Raw genomic sequence first — 20,206 nt, 5'->3', positions numbered from 1 at the left:
GACAAGTATTTATCACGGAGGTCGTGTTGTCCTCTGTTAGTTTGTAAGCAGGATTGGACAAAAACTACTCAACTATTTTCATTTCATTTTGTGGAGCGGTTTGGGCATGACCCAAGGAAGAACGTAATACATGTTGGTGTAGAGCTGGATCAGGGGGCGGTTTTAGGATTTTTTTTCACTTTGAAATTGCGAGATCGGTTGTTTTTCAACATTTTCATAGATTTCTCAGAGATTAAATCATGGATCAGCCATAGGCAGAAGACTGATATTTATGAGTGTATGAAATTTAATACAGATCCAAATAAAGACTGGATCTAGTCAATTTAAATGTGGTTTCATAGGGGTATTGTTGGGCCTAGGTGGAGGTGCTTTACTGAGTGACAGTGTTTAATTCAGGCCTGGGATCCATGAGCAAATTACCTAAAACCATGATGTGATGTTTCACGGCCAAAATAAACTTTATCGCATTTATTCTTTATAGAGCTGATTATTATTTACATTATTTTGCAGTGTTTCTCATAAAATATCTTTGATGCCGCACAAACTTTTATAGTTCAAACTCATAAAAAAGGATTTTCAAAACACAAGGAGCAATGCAATATCTCTGTCTAAATTAAATATAATACAAAATTAAGGAAACTGTGACTTAAAGGAATAGTTCACAGAAAAATTTTAAATCACTTCAGAGGTAAAGAGCTTTGCAGCCAAATCCAATACAATTGAATTAAATTTGAATGTCGGGGCTTGTGGACACTTGGATGACATTTTATGTTTTTTTTATCTGTCGGTCACCACTTACTTCAATTGTATTGGATTTGGCTGCAACACGTTTACCCCTCAAACTCCAAAAGTGTTTTGTGGACTCAAACCCTTCGACCACCCCTCCATCGGAATAGTGGTCAGTAGATAATGAGTGAATTTTCATTTTTGGGTGAACTATCCCTTTAAGTCTTCCGTATAAGACAAACAAGTTTACAAAATGATTCCCATTGCATGAGTGTGTTTCTACGGCCACAGTCATGAGGTCTGTTTTTATATGGTAACCTTGTAAAGCTGCTGTCCTGGAGCTGTCGGCTCGCTCACTTGCATAAGTCTGCCTCTTAATCAGATCACTAACGGTCCTCATCCCGTCAACAACACGGCGGCTGGAAAAACAAGCGAGAACAAACTGTTGACTAAAAAGAACAAGCGGCAAAACAACTCGGACTGTTAAAGCATTAAGTGTTCTGCATCCCTCAGGACTTGGGTCGGGTGACTCTTCTTCTCTGAGTGGCTTTCACTGTTTACGTATTATGAACCAGTCTGTGCAGATGATAAAGTCACTGCTGTGCCGTGCGTTGGACCTGCAGGTTCTGTCAATGTTTACACGTTTTTCTAGTCTTTTCAGAAACTTGACAGAGTTGAGCTGAACCTGGCTCCAGTCTTATGTAACAGTCTTTCAAAACTGCCCCAGAATCGAAAAAGCATGTTTGCGATAACTCCTGCTTGCATTGACGTGACCCCCCCCCCACCCCTCCCTTTTTTTTTTTTTGAGACCCTCCCTCCTGCCCTTCACACCACACATTCAATCCGTGCCGCTCTGGCACCGACAACAAGGACAGGGTTTTCCTCTCTCCCTCTCCCTTTCCCTCTTTCCACCACTCGCTTTCCGCAGGCTGATGTAACAGCGTTCGAGCCAAGACGCCGTGTGCCCTCACTGTAACCACTCAGCTGATTACAGGTCTTATGTAAGGAGGGATTGTCGAAGGGAAAAATGGGACAGAGTGTATGAGCCTGCTGGAGAAAAACAAGCTCCGTGCACAAGAGTGCTCTTTGTGTGATTCATATATGCAGAAATATTTCCGCCCTTACCTCCTCTTCACAAACCTGTGGCTCACGCCGTTGTAAAACTCTAACTGTTGCATAGCTGAAATGCTGACGTAGGCAGAAACGTGACGACTGTTGCAATCACGCAAATGTCGAATTTGTAAAATTTTTATGAACATGTTTCTACAGCTGTGTTTCCTGCAGGTGTAACTGTCTCATGTCGGCATGCCTTGTGTTTATACACACAGCAGATGCATGTACATCAGGTCAAAGCAGGGACTGCAGCATTACTATCTGCAGGAATTTGAGTTTGGCTACATGTAAAATCCCAATTATTGTCTTTTGCTGTTGCTTGTGTGTTTGTATGAGCTCACACCCTGTGTAGTCCTCGGGTGCCATGAGCCTTGTCGTGCCCTGAGGGGGGAGGAGGGGGGGGGGGGGGTGTGAGAGAGCAGATGGTGTGAAATCAGGTGAGCACGAAGAGGCCTCAGCGTTTTTTCCTGCCAATGTGAGGAGCCTTATGTAACAGCGGCTCATCAAACATCTGACTCTGTGTTTGCACGCTGCAGAAACTGAGGCAACGGGACACTGAAAAGAAGTTACTGAATAACAAATCTTCTGACTTTGATCACCTTGTTCTCGGATTGAGGTGATTTTTGAAAAAGAAACATCACTGGTGAAATGTTGGTGCATTTGCTGGGGATAGGTTGTAAGTCAACCACCTTGGATCAGCAAGTTGGTAGAACAAAAAAAAAAAACACCTTCGCTGACATCGTAATTAAAATTTTAAAAAACTTTGTTTTGTTTATATACATATATGTGAGTGTGTGTGTGTGTGTGTGTGTGTGTGTGCATATATATAGTGTGAGACAAGAATATAACTGAGCGTGAACTGCTGCATTAATCACACACATTGTCCTCTCTCATATTCTTCTTCCAGCGGTCATTGTTCCATCGTCTGACAGGAGACAACAAGTCAGAGAAATTCTTTAAGGTGTTTTATGAGCGCATGAAACTGGCGCAGCAGGAAATCAAAGCCACCGTAACGGTCAACACCAGTGACCTGGGCAGCAAGAAAAAGGACGAGGAGCTGCCAGACAAAGACGTGCCAACACGCAAGAAAGGTCAGGGGTCTGGAGTTTAGGTTGCCAACATAAGAGTAATATGAGTGAGATCATGGTCTTTAAGGGAATCACGCCTGACACCATAAACGAGCGAGAATGAGAAGAATTCCCCTCGGTTGACTTCTGTGCCCTAAAGGCCTTTTGTTTTTGAGTTTACTCTTTAATTTTCTCTATTGATTTGAAGTCATTTATTACAGCATGAAGTCAAACTCTTCCTGAATAAACACAGGTTAATAAAACGTTATTTGTCCCTGAAAAAACTCCCTATGCATGTCAATGATTATAAGAATAGGTGCATGAATATGTGACTTCTTCAAATGAGGACTCATTGTGATGTTTTACTCACTCTCCTCTACCTGTGGTCAGTCAAAGATGTAGCGGTGGTGGCCGTGGTGACCGAGGAGGTGAAGGAGCAGCTGGTGGAGGCCTCCGCCGTCACCAAGAAGGCCTTCACAACCTACCGCCGCGAGGCTGAAGCCGAAGAGCACCAGGCTGCTGCCGAAGGCACGCCTGTCCCGACCGTCGACAAGGGCCAGGAAGAGGGCGAGATGAGCGTCATCATCACCATCATGCAGCCCATCCTACGCCTCATGCAGCTGCTTTGTGAAAACCACAACAGAGATCTGCAGGTCAGCCACTGCTGCAGTTTGTCAGGGCTTTCCCCCCCCCCATGGTCCCATGACACGCTAACATTTCCTGACCCGCAATCTGATTTTCAATCACCACACTCGTTTATACAGAAACGAAACCAAGCTGAAAATAGTCACCTTTTGCATAACCTCCTGATGCAGCTGTTTCCATATCTAAGCCTGTCTTGGTCTGGTTTCAGTATGAGGAGTGTGAGTTGTGTGTGTTTGGTAATGGAGAGCTCCTGCAGGCCCAGACAGAAAGACTTCCTCCTCGCACTGATTCTGTTTACACCTCAAACCGGGACAGGCCTCTGTTTGATATTTGTTGGATCAGTGCTGAATTACTCCAACTTGCCCGAACAAGTGTGGGTGATACATTGATTCACTGCAAACCACGCAGCACAGATGATCAATATAATGTTTTTAATCCTTCCAAAGACACGGCTGCAGTAACTGTCTGGCTGCTGCAGAGGTTTGCATGCTTAAACAGAAGACAAGGCACGGTTGATGAATTACATGTTTACATAAGAGAAGGAAAGAACGTTTTTGGGGGGATTTCTTGAGTAGAAGCTTAAAAGAGAGTTTCTAGTACCAATTGTCTGGTGTGCCTATAGTGAGTCTTCATTTTATCTCCGTCCATCATCCAGAACTTTCTGCGTAACCAGAACAACAAAAACAACTATAACCTGGTGTGCGAGACGCTGCAGTTCCTGGACTGTATCTGCGGCAGCACGACGGGAGGACTGGGGCTGCTGGGACTTTACATCAACGAGAAGAACGTCGGCCTCATCAACCAGACCGTGGAGAGCTTGACCGAGTACTGCCAAGGTCCCTGTCATGAGAACCAGGTGATACACGTGCGCACAGAACATATTTATTGAGGCTCATAATCCTAAAGTCTTATTTATTCTTATTCTTCATCTACCGACTGATTCCACAAATGTCCGCCTGTCTGTCTGTATGTGGAACATATATATTGTGAATGGTTTATCTTATTGGCTTCACGCTTGGCATTTATTTAGTAAAATGCCTGAGAAACCACAGTGCCAATTTTGGTGCAATTTGAAAACCTGATCCGGTCAATACTAATAAAAATCTCTGTCATGGCAACAACTGTCATACAATCACTTCCTCTTTGGCAATTTGTCTTCAAAGTAAGAGCACAGCATTGGTTTTATTGCCACAATGCTTTAAATTAAGCTGAATTACAGAGCTTTTATTTTTGAAAAGTTGTGGACGTGGGTCTGAAGGTTGTGTCGGTTACTTATCAGACCTCTGAAATAGCAGACATCAGTTGAGTCAATTAATTCAAACTTATAAACACACTAATAAACAGTAATCAAGCAAAATCTGTTTCAAATTACTAATAACTTTACTGCAGATAAACCAGGTAGGATGAGCACAAAGTTTTCTAACTCTGCACCATAGACTGTTTATAAAAAGCTCTGCACACAACATCCAGCACATAAACAATATAAAGTGACAGTATATTGTAGAACTGTTTGAGGAGGACTCACTGATGACAAGGAATAATTCTGAAGTAGCTCCTGAGCTTTAACACAGGACAAGAGAACAGTCCATTCCAAACAGGCAGGTTCAGAACAGGCACTGACATAGTCGATGTAACTTTTTCATTTGTCAATTTCACTATTACAAACTGGCCTCAGTTTACATCAGAGTGACCTTTTCATTCTAACAGTCATACTTCATGGCGGTTTTGTTTGGGTGGTGCTGTAAGTAGTCCTGTGCGTTCACTCTCTTCATGCCCAGCACCCTGCTGCTGCTGCGATGACGCTACCCAGCCGCTTGTCTTTCCACAGCAGTGTTAACTCCAGGCTGCTGTGGGCAGCGTGCCTGTGTTTGTTCTCTGGCATGGAACCGCTCTGCTCGTTCTGCTCACATGATGGTGGCATCCTCTGCCGCTGCGGGGTCATTCGATGGCAAGTGTGACTGGCATGACTAAATAAGTAACTGGATAAAATGCAGTTTGCTATTTGACAGCTCCTCCAAAACACTGCTGGGAGGGGGGATTGCCAGAGCAACAAAGCTCTCTGTTCATATCCATTGAGTGCTTGTATTGTTTCTGCTGGTGTTTTATTTGTGTGGTATCAAGCATCTTGATCAAATTGTATCAACACGCTGGGACTGAACCATTTGGCCGCCACAGGCCACGGATTCGTTTTGGGGCGTGGCACATGTTTTGGCAAAATAAACAGGAATCTGTGAGCACAAAGCCAATACTCATGAAATTAGACCAAGAATAATAAAATGTGACCCACCTCATCAGCACATGACCGGGTTGAGGTTGCTAAAATTTTGAAGCACCATGAAGGGAACAAATGCCAGTGAATTAAAATTCTATTAGTTTGCCAGATACAGTTAAAATCTGACTTTTTCTCCCAGACAGAGGTTTGAATTCAGCCTGATCCAGGATGCTGTAAATCAATCCCATCTCAGAAAGAGACAAAGTATCCCAAACTTCTTAATACTCAGCTTATCTGTGTATTTTATTGTTCAAACGGTTTGAGAATTGTTTTGATGACTGTAAGGATCACAATTTTCCCCTCCACCAAAGTGGTTATGTTTCCATCCCTGTCCGTTTGTTTGTTTGTTGGTTTGTTTGTAAGCGTTGGGCGGTACATGACACAGCACATGTAGTGCAATTACGAGTTATACTTTATACAGTTATGAGGAATAAATGGTGGTATGGATATAAACATGTTTGCATATACATTCACACAAATACCTGAAACCACAGATACATACATGATACATGATCCTTGTATGTGACTATATTCCATTGCACACACACACACAGATAATCATGCACATGAAAGTGAGAACAGCTGCATGCATGCCACCCTCAGCTCAAGAGTCTCCTGAATCCCAGTGACCAGGGAATCAGTTCTCTATCAATTGAATTTAAGGGGACACTTGGGTCTTGGCGGAGGTAACCCAGAGGCTGTGGCTCAGGAGGTGGAGCAGGTCGGCTGCTGGTGTGTGTGAGTGATGTGTGACAGATGCACTGTGTGAATGTGTGTGGATGGGTGAATGGCAAAGCTGTTAACCCTTAAGTTTGTTAAAGATAATGTCATAATTTAGCATCAGTAAAAACAGTGAGTAAACCATGGGAATTTAACTTTTAGATTGAACATATTTACCTGTCATACTGCTGTGTTTTTACATCAGAAAACATTGTTACAGAATATAAAAAACACTTTAATTTACTGTCATTTCATTGGTTCTTCAGAACTGCATCGCCACTCATGAGTGCAACGGCATCGACATCATCATCGCTCTCATCCTCAACGACATCAACCCCCTCGGCAAGAAGAGGATGGACCTGGTGCTTGAACTCAAAGTGAGTTATTACCGGTTTGATGAGAAGAAACACTTCAAACTGCAAAATGAGTGTTACACAAGACGTTTTGTGTCTTTCCTGATTGATGCTGTTATTTTTCTTTCTCCTGTGGAAAAACTGGTCTCACGCTAACAACACATCGCATGAGTTTGTTACGAAAACACCAGAGATTAAAATCAGTGAGAGTTTTAAAACATAAAAATCTGACATGACATAAACTTGTGGAATTATTGTGCTAATTAAATCACAGACAGTATTCAGAAGTGTAATGATTGTGATCTCCGTCACATCTCCAGGCTAAACTGAAGACACACATCTCTTTAGAGATTATCTTTTATAAGAAATCAGTGAGTTGAGAGAATCTTGTAACAATGGTGGCTAAAAATACACATTTGACGCATTGTAAAGTGTAATTGTATGAATGATCCTTGTGTTCTGTGTGGAAAACTGAACATCAGTTCTCTATTATCTTTCTGTAGAATAATGCTTCCAAGCTTCTTCTTGCAATCATGGAGAGTCGCCATGACAGCGAGAACGCAGAGAGGATCCTGTACAACATGAGGCCTAAAGAGCTGGTGCGTATGACCTAATTCAAATCAAGACATGGTCGGAAGTGGATGTATGTGACAGTCTTCTGTCTTGTTGCAGGTGGAGGTGATAAAAAAGGCCTACATGCAGGGGGAGATCGAGGTGGAGGAGCCACAGGAGGGTGAGGATGGCGAGGAGGAGCACTCGGCGTCCCCACTGAACGTCGGCCATAATATCTACATCTTGGCACATCAAGTAAGCCGCCGACTATCCTTAACGTCAGCAGAGGATGTCACACTTTGGAGCAAACGCTGTATCACATGCATATGGTATATAATAACATGGTACATAACCGATGGAAGTTCAATGGCTTCACTGTTTCTGCACGTCGATGTCGTTTTCTATGGCTGCTAAATCATGGCGTGAGCAGTTATAGTTATGCATCAACCAATGTCAGTCCACACCCTGCAGCCTTGTGGTTGAATGGAAAGGAGGAATTAATGGCATGCATTGTTAAATAGCAGCTCTTAAATACCAGCCATGTTTCCTCAGTTGCTGCACATGTAAAGCTCAAACATTTACTGTCAAGCAAAGCAATGTTGATAATAAATCTTGTTCTCTGGGATGAATGTGTGATGTGTTTGTCATTGTTTCGATGATGGTGGTTGTCATTTCAGTTAGCGCGTCACAACAAGGAGCTGCAGGCCATGTTGAAGCCGGGGGGGACGTACGGAGAGGGCGACGAGGCACTCGAGTTCTACGCCAAACACACGGCTCAGATCGAGGTTAGTTTTCTGAATAAGGCTGGATCATGTTTGCATTTTATTTTTAAATTAATATAATTTTAATATTTTAAGAGATCTGTGCCAGCATGAGACGATTGTGCCTGGGTTGGCATTCAAATTAAGTCATGTGATGCTGTTTTTGCTGGCATGCTTTATTAAGTCTCACCCTGTACCCTGACAGAATGACTAGCACCTTTGGCATGTGTGCACGTTTTGTTGTGCATAGGCAGTGAAAAGAAGTAATTCTGATTTGTGGCAGTGTTCTGAACCAAAGAAGCTGTCGGTTCACTGTCAGGGTTTACAGTGACAGGGATTCTGTGATTAGTGGCCTCTGCTGTGCTTCTGTCCAGATCGTGCGACTCGATCGCACCATGGAGCAGATCGTCTTTCCTGTCCCGAACATCTGCGAGTTCCTCACCCAAGAGTCCAAGCTGCGCGTCTACTACACCACTGAGCGGGACGAGCAGGGCAGTAAGATCAATGACTTCTTTCTGAGCTCCGAGGACCTGTTCAATGAGATGAACTGGCAGAAGAAGCTGCGAGGCACTCAAGAGGCCACTGGTAACACCAACACGGTTCCCTGTACGTCTTTCTACTCAACTCTTTACCTTCAAATGCCAAGTTTATACGCTTTCCTCGTCCCATCCCTCCAGGGGTCACTGACAAGAAAAAAAGCTTATTATGTCTGTAATGGTCATGTCTTCTGCAAAGAGCCTTCACACATGTTCCATCTACCATACATAGAATATCGTTCAGTAGAGGACAGACCTCCATCAAGGCCCAATAGTCCCCTCGAGGCCACATCTTAATTCACTAGATCCAATATATGTTCCAGAATTCATAGATACCAATGCCCTAAACATGATTTCATATAGCAAGATCCATGAATTATTCCCAGGTGAAAATATTTTAAAAAAAAGTAAAAAGAAACTCCCGGATTTCTGTTAAGTAGGTTTTTGCTTAATCCTGGTGACAAACAAACAAATCAACAGACAAACAAATGGACAGGCGTGAAAAGATAACTTCCCTGACAGAGATAATAAATTGTTAACAAAGCACACTAACTCGATCTGTTTCTACACTGGTCTGTGATTGGCTAATGAGAGCCAGTTAAACTTAACAGTTCTAGCAGTTCATTATTGGTAAAGCCGTGAAGACAGCTGCTTATCTCATTTTCAAGATAGAGTCTGCCAAATAGTTTTATTTCATTTCTGTAATTTTATTATCTGACTGAATAAAGTTTTTATTAGCTCTCACAATAACAGAAAGATCCAAAGTTACAATAAACTCTTGTTAATATACATGAATTTTGACTCTACTTTTTAGACTTTTTTAACATTCAGTTGTTAAAGTATAGTAGCACTAACGGAGAAATACATAAAAACAAAATATATTGATAAGCAGACGTGACAAACTTGTTCTGATGATTGAACTGGGAAATATATTGTAGGATTCACGTGTGAAAAGGGGCCGAACTCTGCTCCCTCATCTCTGAACCCTGGAGGAATGGAAGTGAAGAGAACATGTAAACTGTTTAAATGATAAGTTTTATTATAAGTTAATGAAGTGTTTTGTCTGGGGAAAAAAAGCTGTGGCTGGTGTGTGCCATTTTTCTGCTTTATATGGGCATTATGTGGACAGAAAACTTTGAACAGGCAGGAAATATGTAAAGAAAATTGATGTGACATGTGATGGAGACAATTGGCCTCAGATGAGAGTGTGAATCCTGTCAACTTCCGCTGCTTTCAGACTGAACTCCGGAGATCCTCTGCAGTTTCTCCAGAGGAGGTGCATGTGTGAACGCAAATGTCTGAGTGAGAGCCTCTGGAGTTTCTGCAGACTTTCTCCGCCTGGCCCCCTGTAGTATAAAGTCTGCAGGAAGTTTGGAGGAGCCAATGTGAGACCCCAGCAGAGGATCCTGCGCTGGAGTGGGGAGGTTGATGTCTAACATGCAACAGAAGCAAAAATGAAAAAAATGAAAGAAAAGAAATGTCACCAGATGAAAATGCTGAGCCATACACTTACATGACACTGATGTAGGTGTCAAGAAGGTTTGCGGTGATAAAAGCAGATGCCGGTGTTCATGTGCTATAAACAAAAACATGTGATCTCAGCAGCAGAATGAATATGTTACATCCTGCCTCTGTCTGCTGAATCCTGCAGTTGATTTGTTGCTGTTGTGAACTTGTCTGAGATGTGAATCTCCCGTTGTTCATGTGTGAACAGAAAACTGCGGAGAAAGACCAGACCCCATTCTCTAGATTTCCTCTGCAGGTCTTGTCTGAAAACAGCTTGAGTCACCAGGTTGCTCCATGTCAGTCCCTTCCTACAGGGGTCAATTTATGTTCAGTCACATGTTTTACATCTGAAATGGCACCACCAACTGGAGACTAGTCGAGGCTGGGTAGTGGACACAGGTTATCTCCTGAGTCAGGAACAGAAAACCAGTAGAAACTGTTTGTAGGTGATCCAGAAAAATGTTCACATGGAATAAATCCCTAGTTCTCCTTGTTTTAAGCTTTTGTTTTTTCACTAATCTTAAATACCATAGTCTGGACGGCCAGAGCACTATCCTGAGTTCATCTATAACCAGGGCACGTCCCTGTTGACCCGGTTAACCCTGACTCATTCTCTGTCTGTGAAGTGGCTGCTCTCTTTGTCTGGCTTTTGGAGCGTGACCTGTCCCATGGTCCCGCCTGAAGGAAGATGGTTTAGAGACCATATTTTTTCACTGGTGTTAATCCACTTGTCATAAATATATTGACTTCTGCTGCTAAAAGTGCCACCATCAGTTCTCCTCTGAAGAACATCCGGACTCAGAATAGTGTTGGCCGGGCATATATAGATGCAGATTCATGTGCTTTTACTCCTCAGAGTAGAAAATCCTTTAGAGTGTGAAATGTGCATGACAGTGGGTTCTGTGTCCTAAAATGGGTTCAAGCTTTGCCTGATTTTACACTTCAAAGTGAAGCCTTTGTTTACAGATTTGCTGCATGTTATGGGACTTAAAACCACACAGACCCCCTTTTAACATTTGACCCCAAATTGACTACATTTGTCTAATCACAAATTTAATGCTCGACTTAAAATTAATCAGTCCGATAGAGTGTTGGGGCAAAGTCGTAATATTACAAGAATGAAGTCGTAATTTCACGTGAATAAATTCTCTCGAAAGAAGTTCTCTATTCCAAAGAAAGACCCACATGGATTTGGAGGAAGTTGCCTCCTTTGTGGAGGAAGGAGGAAATGTTGTCACAACCTTTTTTTGTCAAATTAGGAATTTATTCTTGAAATATTATAACTTTTCCTACTTAAATTACAACTTCTATACCTTTAAAATAAGACTTTGTTCTTTTAATAATACGACTTATTCTCCTAATTTTAACTTTTAATAGAATTAATAATAACATATTTTTGCTAAAATAACGACTTGTGAGTTAAAACTTTATTCTCGAAAATCTCCTTTTTTTCCATATGGCCCTAAAACCCTGTTGTATTAGAGGATTAAAGTCTAGTTGGACAACAAAAACATTGCAACATTTTTCTGCTGCTGTGAAGAAGCACACGGACAGATGTATGCTGTTGAGTTATTTATTTAGAGCCAAACACAAAAGTAAGTCTATGACTGTTGCATCTCAACCCTTAACATTTCCACACCTCATGATTTACATCCAGAGCCACTGGTCAGTATCAGTGCAGGGACTAGTTAAGACATCTGGTTGATGCTAACTAATTGTTTACGTTGCCCAACCTTAACCAAACTTTACTCGTAATCAATCTGTCATATCTATGATCTTTAACCTGACCTGAACTATACCACAGCTACAATGCTGAGATATTGTCCAAAGTGTGAATGTTAAAACTGTTGGCAGCACTGGACAAGGTGCGATCAATGAATATCAGTGTTTATGTCGGACAGGCTTTGACTACATTTGACTGGAAATGGCATTTAAGTCACAAAATCTATGCACGTTTCACCTCTTTGTTTTCATGTGTTTTATTTTTACTGCAAAGTGAAACGGTTTGATAAATTGTGTTTGCTCTTTAGCACGGTTCATGTGGAGTATAGTATAGTGTGCATGATGTTCCTCATGCTGCAGTGCTGACTCTCTGCAGGACAACAACTTATATGAATCTGCCTCTCCACCCTCCTGTCCTGCAGCCCAGCCCATCTTGTACTGGTGCTCCAGGAACATGTCTTTCTGGAGCAGCATCTCCTTCAACCTGGCTGTGCTCATGAACCTGCTCGTGGCTTTCTTCTACCCTCTGGAGGGCATCCGCGGAGGTCAGTCACCTACAGTCTTCACCGTGTGCGTGTGTGAGAACAATGTGGTTAATAATAGTTCAACTATTACAACAGGAAATTGGAGTGATCGACACAGACATCAACACTTCAGGAAAGGCCTGGGGTGTGGCCGGAGGAATAGAGTACATACTGTATCGTGCATTACCAGAAACCTGTACGGCAGTGATAATTTAAGAGAAGAAACAAGGTCAATGGATTGTTAAGCTAATTGACAGGTGCAGCTGCAGGGCGTGAAAAAGTGGAAAAACCATCCAGCGGCACAGTGTGTTAAAGCCAAGTGGTTGTTGTCGTGTTGTAAGAGGGCAATGCTTAACTGACGGACTCTTTACTCTGACAACAACAACTTGACCTCCACCTTGAAAAAATCCAAATTAATCATGAGCCAAGTTTTATCAAGACCTCAACACAGATCATTCTCTGCAGTTAGGGGGATATTTGCTTTCCCACTGGACACTTGCTTCCTCAGCTCCTGATCCGGCTTGAGCCTTTGTGTCCCAGCACATGCAGTCATACAGGAATACGCTGCTGCTGACGTCTAATCAGATCACTCACGCTGAGATGTATTATTAGTGTTACGTGTGTGCAGGACTATACAGAACACTGTGTGCTCCTGTGCCTGTGGTTTGGGTGTAGCCTCACACCTCCCTAACCAAAGTGAGTTTCAACACAGGTGGAGGACTTGTGATGAGAATGTATTCCTAGCTGACAGTCTACATGTGAAACTGCAGCCCTGTCGCCGAGGGCCAAGATGGATTTGCTCTTAATTTGGTCCTTACCTGATAGATACTGTTACGTTTCCGAGATACGACACCAAGACATGACTTCACATGTTATCAGATTTCTAGTGTCATTCTCTGGCTGGTCTTTGGTCTGAATCTGCTCCGTCACTTGTGGTAACCAGGTCTGTATCTGTGTGTATTTGTCAGTGTATAGAATGACATAAAAACTCCATCTCCCGATAAGGCCTGGGTTCCCAGCTGGAAACATAATCCCATGTCTTGAGATGTCTGAAAAGGGACACCTGATAAGCTACAGATACACAAACAGAAAAGTCACATGTCGGACATCTTACTTTACTCTCATGTAACCCACAACACTTCATCTTTGATTCAATCTGTTTATTTCCTGATTTTCTGTAAATTATGTGCAAGGGGTGTGGTATGATCCAAAGAAGAATCCATCAAATTTTGGTTCGGATCTGGATCAGGGGGATCCAGAAATCTTCTTTTACTTTCTTTGCAACGTTTCCCACAGAATGGGGGGTGCACATGCGCAAAGGTTGCTCTCACGTGCAGCAAAACCCGAGTGACAGGTGCACAGACTAAAGAGTGAAAGAGAAGATCTCACGAACTGCATGACATGCCACTTTGGGGTATCGGCAAAACTGCAGCTGAAACTGAGATGTGATTAAGGGATAGCATGAGCCAGCCCACAGCAAATACCTCTGTACCCAGCTGTACAATGCAGCAAACGGAGCAAAACACCAAGCTAGAGATCATTTATGTTATTATGGGAAGTGTATGATACCGTGGTGGGAAACATTAGAACATGGCGTAGTTGATTAATGGGAAAACTCTGCTTTGACATGGCGAGAGGGGGAATTAGCCTTGGCGGAGGTATGAGCTCGCAGACTGCCCTTCTAGTATATTTATTTGTTTGTTAGCAGTACTACATGAAAACCACCTGACCCAAGGAAGAACCTATTAAATGACGATTTACATTCACGTTCTTTAACATTGTGAGATAGGGTGTTTTTCACCTCTGAGAATAATCCAGGGATTTTAATGAGTGAATGAGTGAATTTAGATGTGGTTTCATAAGGGGACTGTTGAACCTTGGTGGAGGTTTGTGCCGTCCGAGTGCCAATATAGTTTTGGTCTTTGGGTCAGTGTCATGAAATTTGAGCCTTGACTGTAAAAGTGGCCACCTCTGTGAACACCAGAGCAGATTATCGAATAGTCACCCTACCTCGTATCCTCAGTTTGACTTGTCTCTTAGGGAAAGTAGAGAACCACCCACAAACCTTTACTGAGCAGCCTTTTACGAGACAGCCCAATGTTGATGTGGTGACAAACATGTTTCAAAATCCAGCTCTCGTCTGACAACATTCATTCTAATACTGAAAGTGCAGGTGATGTCATCTATTGCTTAACTTTAGTTTTTCTTGCATCCGATCCTCCTTTCATATTCTGAGGTACTTCCCAGTCTTAATTATCAGTTTCTGACTGGGCTCTGCATTCAGTTTGTATTCATGACTGGAAAGAGCTCATGACTTGGGGCTTAGTGGTATTGAAGTGCATTAAAACCAAACAAACCGTTAAATCATCAGCTGAAGTCGATCAGTTGATCTAATGAAATCCTACATTTTATGGATTTGGTGTGATATTTGAATTTGTTGATCCTGACATGAAGCATTGGAGTTGTGTGACAATCCATTTGAGAATAGACCAATGCCTACCACCCCTCCCTTATGACCTGAACATGCGTAATGAAACTGAAAAGTATTTTGAAAACAATGACATAAATCCAGTCTGTAATAATTGTTTTGATTGGGTTAGACTATCTTATCTACTGATGTTTGAATTTATTTAATAATTAATAAGAATGTTAGATGTTAATTGTTAGTAGATGTAGAAGAATGGCACTCAGTAGAGTGTATACCTCCGCCAAGACCCAACAGTTGGCGTATATGTATGTGCACGTGTATTTTTATTTTTCTTCTTTAGCCTTTTTTTTATTCTCTGCTCTACCTCATTCTGACTTGTGTGCTGCTGAAACAAGGGAAGTTCCTCACTATGGGATCAATAGTTTTATTTTGTCAGATCCTATCTTTAATTCATTAATCACTTCACTTAATGTACCTTTTCGTCAAAATCCATGAATAATGTTTTGGGAAAATGGTGAAAATCTTGAAAAACACACTATCTTGCAACGTGAAGGAAGTGAAAAGAAAATCCTGGGTCAGTCCTCTTATCTGGATTCACACTAAGATTCACTGGGCTTTTCCCTGAACACCACCACATCCTTCCTTGTTTTTTTTTAATCTTCCTTACAAAGAAACAGGCAAACTGGGCTGAAAACATAACTTCCTTAACTAATAGTTAATAAAGAACATAAAGGAAAACAACTCTCCTCTAACAGGAATGACCAAGAAAAAAAGGGATTATTGAGCTTCTTTGTGGGATCTACATATTTGACCTCGCTGCCCACACCATATTAACCCCTGGTCAGTCAGCTTCTGTCATATGACCTACATTTTCAGATTTAGGTTGTGAACATGTGTCTTGTGCTGGGTCACGAAGTGTAAGAGATTACTTCAGAGCTGGGTGGGTAATAACATCGGGACATAAGGGACAGACCTGAGCATGTTTTCATACACCGTTTCAGTTTTCTGTCTGTTTCGCCGTCGTTACGCCTTCTCTCAGTTCTCCTCGAGGGCAGTGTTTGTGGGGATGTGAAAAGCCGCAGCCATTAAGGCCTCCATTGTTCTCGTGCAGGGCAGCAGAGAGAAGACACACATTGTGATTCACATAAACTTTCAATTGTTCTATCTGGGGTCAAACGGCGAGGTCCCTTTTGTTTGAACTTCCTCAAAGCGACACAGAAGAGACCAAAAAAAGAGGTTGTTAGCTTAACTCTAGAAACTGCATGTGGTTTTCAGTGTCAGAGGTCATGTGAGAGCTTAGTGGTTCATGCCAGGACACGCCAATCAGTGCGAGGTGGTTTGAAGTGATGTTTGCTAGTTATCAAGCGAAGATTTTTTTATTTCACAGTGGATATTGAATGTGTTTTTAGTTTGAAGACAAATTGCCAAACAGAAAGTAATTCAATTAATGTTGTTGCCATGACAGAGATCAGCACCCGTGAATGTCCGTGTCACTCCAACATGGTGAGATAAAAGGACGTAGATGTTCAAGTCGCTCCATAGTCTGACTGTGAGCATGTTGCCTCCCCCCCCACTGACAGCTACAGTGCGCCTGTCGCCTGTTTGTTACATTTGTATTAATATTGAATGTATCACGTGTCCAAATCACACCAAACCCGGCACTGCATTTCACTGGCACATTAACAAAACACATTTCAAGCGTGAAGCCGATAAGACAAACGCAGACAGACATTTGTGGAATTATGAGGGAAGATGTGCAGGCAATTTTAATCGTGAATTTTATTCGTGAAGAAAAACCATGTCTCTCAGTGAATGTTCCCTCTGGTTGGTTTATTTGAAAAGAAACTGGTTGTGAACACCTTAAGTAACCCCAGGCTGCACACCTCCTGAAGCTTAATGCTGTGCTCTAAGTCAAACAGTGGCAGAATTGAGGAGAAGTGAAGTATAACCAGTTTTCACGGTGCAGCAGACAGATCCCATCAGGCTGCACTTGGATTCACTTTGGTTTAATGTGAGCGGTTTTAGTGTAAAGGTCACTGTCTCTATCTTCATGTATCTGCAGAGTAAGCAGAGACGACTGATCTTAGACTGTAGGTGTTTGTGTATTCCACGCCGCTTCGTCTGGGTTGGCTGCCAAGTCCGCGAGCAGTGCCCAGGACCGTCCCCGGTGAATTCAGATAAAGCCAAGTGTATTTTTAGCCAGTCGGGGAGTTATGCAATGAGTACCTGTCATGTGATCTGTGCCCGGAGAGGCGAGAAGAAGGAGGCCTCAGAACGGAGGGCACAGAGGGAGACATTGAAAGTCCTCATGGTGCCTCGAGGAAAGAAAACCTGACTGATCTTTCCAGCTTGATAAATGTGTTGGTGTGTGTTAACAACACAGGGAAATAATATTAACAGTGAGTGAATTGGTATTGCTGCTGCATGCTCCTCAGGACTTGGCTCTAAACGGTGCCCGGTGAGCTCATCTCATGCTTTGCTGATCCACAATGATTGATGTGGAATACATAACTGCAGTGTAAACCCCTCAGTACTCACACACACACACAAACACACACACACAGAGAGTCGTGTCTCCATGACTTCAGAGGGTGTCACATTGACTTACATTGATTTCCTGGACACTAACTATAACCTTAATCATAGTTACTTTTTGCTTACCCTTATCCTTACTTTACCTTAACCCTAACCTAACTTCAACCCTAACCTACAGTCAAGGAAGACAAGTCCCAATAACTATGTCCCTACAACATGAGTAATACTTGGACCACATGATGACACGCAAATTTGTATTGTTCAAATTTGTGTTTTTGTACAATAGCTGTGGTGACCACAAACATAAAATGAAAATATATGTTCTATGGAGGCCTTACTTTCTTTACAAGACATATGCACTAAGTGCGACCTGTCACATGCTTACATTTTCTTTACTTGCAAGTCCTGTCGACTTTAAGAACAGTGTCCAGAGTCATTACAATGTTATACACATATCACAGATATTTTCATGTGTTCTGGGATTGTGCCCAGAATCTGGAAGACGCCTCTAACCTCTCCGAGCTGTTTGAAATCAAGCTGCCATGCTCACCTGTTGCCCTCGTTCTGAATGACTTGACAAATTTGGGCCTTACTTTTAGCTGGGCTAGCAGAAGCTAATGTTTTGGACATCATATACTTGGAGATTTTAACCACTTAAGTCCAACGAGTGAAGGAATCAGTTGAGGCTTTGTCTCAATAAACCTAAATAATACTTTACAATGATATTTTATCAGATCGGGTGGCCTTGATCTGGGGGATTGGCATTCTTGTCATGGCAATTTTACTGTATAAGTGAATATATATGGCATTGCTGAATACAGCCTGCATGCTGAAAATGTGCATTTATATTGATGTCACAAATCTTTCTAAATATGCAAAAAGCTTGAACTGGGGTGCAGGTGTTTTTACAATTTTAATTCATGTTAAAGTTTAGTGTTGTAGAAGTATGGTGTGTCTCTTGTTGACATGGTTCAAAAGAGAAGAACTCTCAGTTTGCACTGTCCCTCCCTAATACGACCTCCTTCCACCTCAGGAACCCTGGAGCCACATCTGTCGGCCCTGCTGTGGATGGCCATGCTGGTGTCTCTGGCTATAGTCATCGTCTTACCTCAGCCTCACGGCATCCGGGCGCTCATCGCCTCTACCATCCTGCGCTTGATCTTCTCTGTCGGCCTGGAGCCCACTTTGCTCCTGCTGGGTGGTTTCAATGTGAGTGTTCCTCAGTGTTACATCCATATGTTTCATATAATAAGGTAGAGTGTTGACTTAAATTTGCCTCACCACAAGATGCCAAACATTCATTTAACATTAAACCTATTGATACAGGACTAATACCATGATGCTCAGGAGCATAGTGTAACATTTAGCATTCAGCTAAGATCTGATGAAGTCTATTTATTATTATGAAGTTGTCCATGATGCTAATAGTATTTCAGTATCTCCTCTGAAACTGGAGGACTGCCCTGACTGTGGGAAAAGGCTTTGTTCAAACTAGCTGGATTAATGATCCTGTTTTATATGGGATGATTATCCTTCCAATTTCTCAAACTGAAAAAATGCTTTGAAAGGTTGAAATGTAATAAAAATGGTTTTCCATGAAATAAATTCAATGTTGATAGGCTGAAAAAAATTCACATCCCTCCAAACATGATTTTGTATTTAAGTTTTTTTACACTGTCTCCCACACGTTTTTCACAGTTTCACACCTGTCACTGTTCTCCCAGTGCATGAGTCTGTTTTCCAGGTTTGAAACCTTATAAATGTTGATCTAAAAAACAGGTGCTCGTTCATTGAAAAAAAATCTCAGAAAAATCTTTATTTCAAAACTTTGCAGACGTACACCTGCACTCCTACTGCGGTCTGTTATTTCTCACACCAATTTTTCTGACATTTCACATTTGTGAGCTTGCGAATCACATGATCTTTGGCAGTGTTGTCCTGCAGCTCTGATTAGAATCTCTGAAACTGATGGTGTGAAAACAAGTCATGATCCGGAAGGCAGGGGTATTTTTCAACCTATCAAAACATTTGTCAAGGCTTTAAAACTTAATTTAAATCATACAAAACCTTTTTAGTTCCTTTGAAGCTTTCAAAGCCTTTTTATTTTAATTTGGTATGATATTTATCCCATAGTTTTCTCCCTTCACACCCACCACTCAACACTGGTTTAACGGTGGAGGTATCATTTTAGCTCACAAACGTCAGTCTTTGCCGTTCAGTGTTGATGCACAAGCCCGGGAAGTTCCCGACTACACTGGTGGTCAACCACATGCACTTTATTTTTCATCCTGCTGTGACTACAAATGATTACTGTCTTACTTTGAATAATTCTGTATGTTCGATGTGTTTGTCAATATCTCTGCAGTTATGTAATAAGGTCATCTTCCTGATGAGCTTCGTTGGCAACCGGGGAACCTTCACACGAGGCTACAGAGCCATGATCATGGATGTGGAGTTCCTGTATCACCTCCTCTACCTGATCATCTGCAGCCTGGGGGTGTTCGTCCATGTCTTCTTTTACAGCTTGCTGGTACGTGAGCACACACACAAGCTTTATAATCTAAACCCAATATAGACACTGACTAGCAACAATGTCCAGCTGGTCCTGAATAGGAATATAGAGGGTAGGCTGTAGTGTAGGCTGTATGTTTTCATTGTCATTTGCATTTGAACACATGAGAAACATGAGATCAAATGGATTTAGATGCCATTTGATTGCTCTGAAACGTTTCATTTAACCATGAGA

The 20,206-nt window shown here is 42.1% G+C and overlaps 1 protein-coding gene across 7 annotated transcripts in view; it reads left to right on the top strand.

The window, feature by feature from the left end:
• Positions 1-20,206, top strand: part of itpr1b (inositol 1,4,5-trisphosphate receptor, type 1b) — an 88,154-nt gene that overhangs the window by 55,869 nt on the left and 12,079 nt on the right. For all 7 annotated transcript variants that reach the window (XM_034586628.1, XM_034586623.1, XM_034586627.1 and 4 more), the window contains 11 exons: positions 2,747-2,930; positions 3,297-3,559; positions 4,207-4,407; positions 6,810-6,920; positions 7,400-7,495; positions 7,569-7,703; positions 8,126-8,233; positions 8,584-8,815; positions 12,396-12,518; positions 18,494-18,669; positions 19,826-19,990. In XM_034586628.1, the coding sequence (XP_034442519.1) occupies positions 2,747-2,930; positions 3,297-3,559; positions 4,207-4,407; positions 6,810-6,920; positions 7,400-7,495; positions 7,569-7,703; positions 8,126-8,233; positions 8,584-8,815; positions 12,396-12,518; positions 18,494-18,669; positions 19,826-19,990 (1,794 nt within the window). The remainder of the gene's footprint in view (positions 1-2,746; positions 2,931-3,296; positions 3,560-4,206; positions 4,408-6,809; positions 6,921-7,399; positions 7,496-7,568; positions 7,704-8,125; positions 8,234-8,583; positions 8,816-12,395; positions 12,519-18,493; positions 18,670-19,825; positions 19,991-20,206) is intronic.

Source organism: Hippoglossus hippoglossus, chromosome 5, assembly GCF_009819705.1.
Source record: "Hippoglossus hippoglossus isolate fHipHip1 chromosome 5, fHipHip1.pri, whole genome shotgun sequence".
Classification (NCBI taxonomy): domain Eukaryota; kingdom Metazoa; phylum Chordata; class Actinopteri; order Pleuronectiformes; family Pleuronectidae; genus Hippoglossus; species Hippoglossus hippoglossus.
This window is presented reverse-complemented; position numbering and strand designations above follow the sequence as displayed.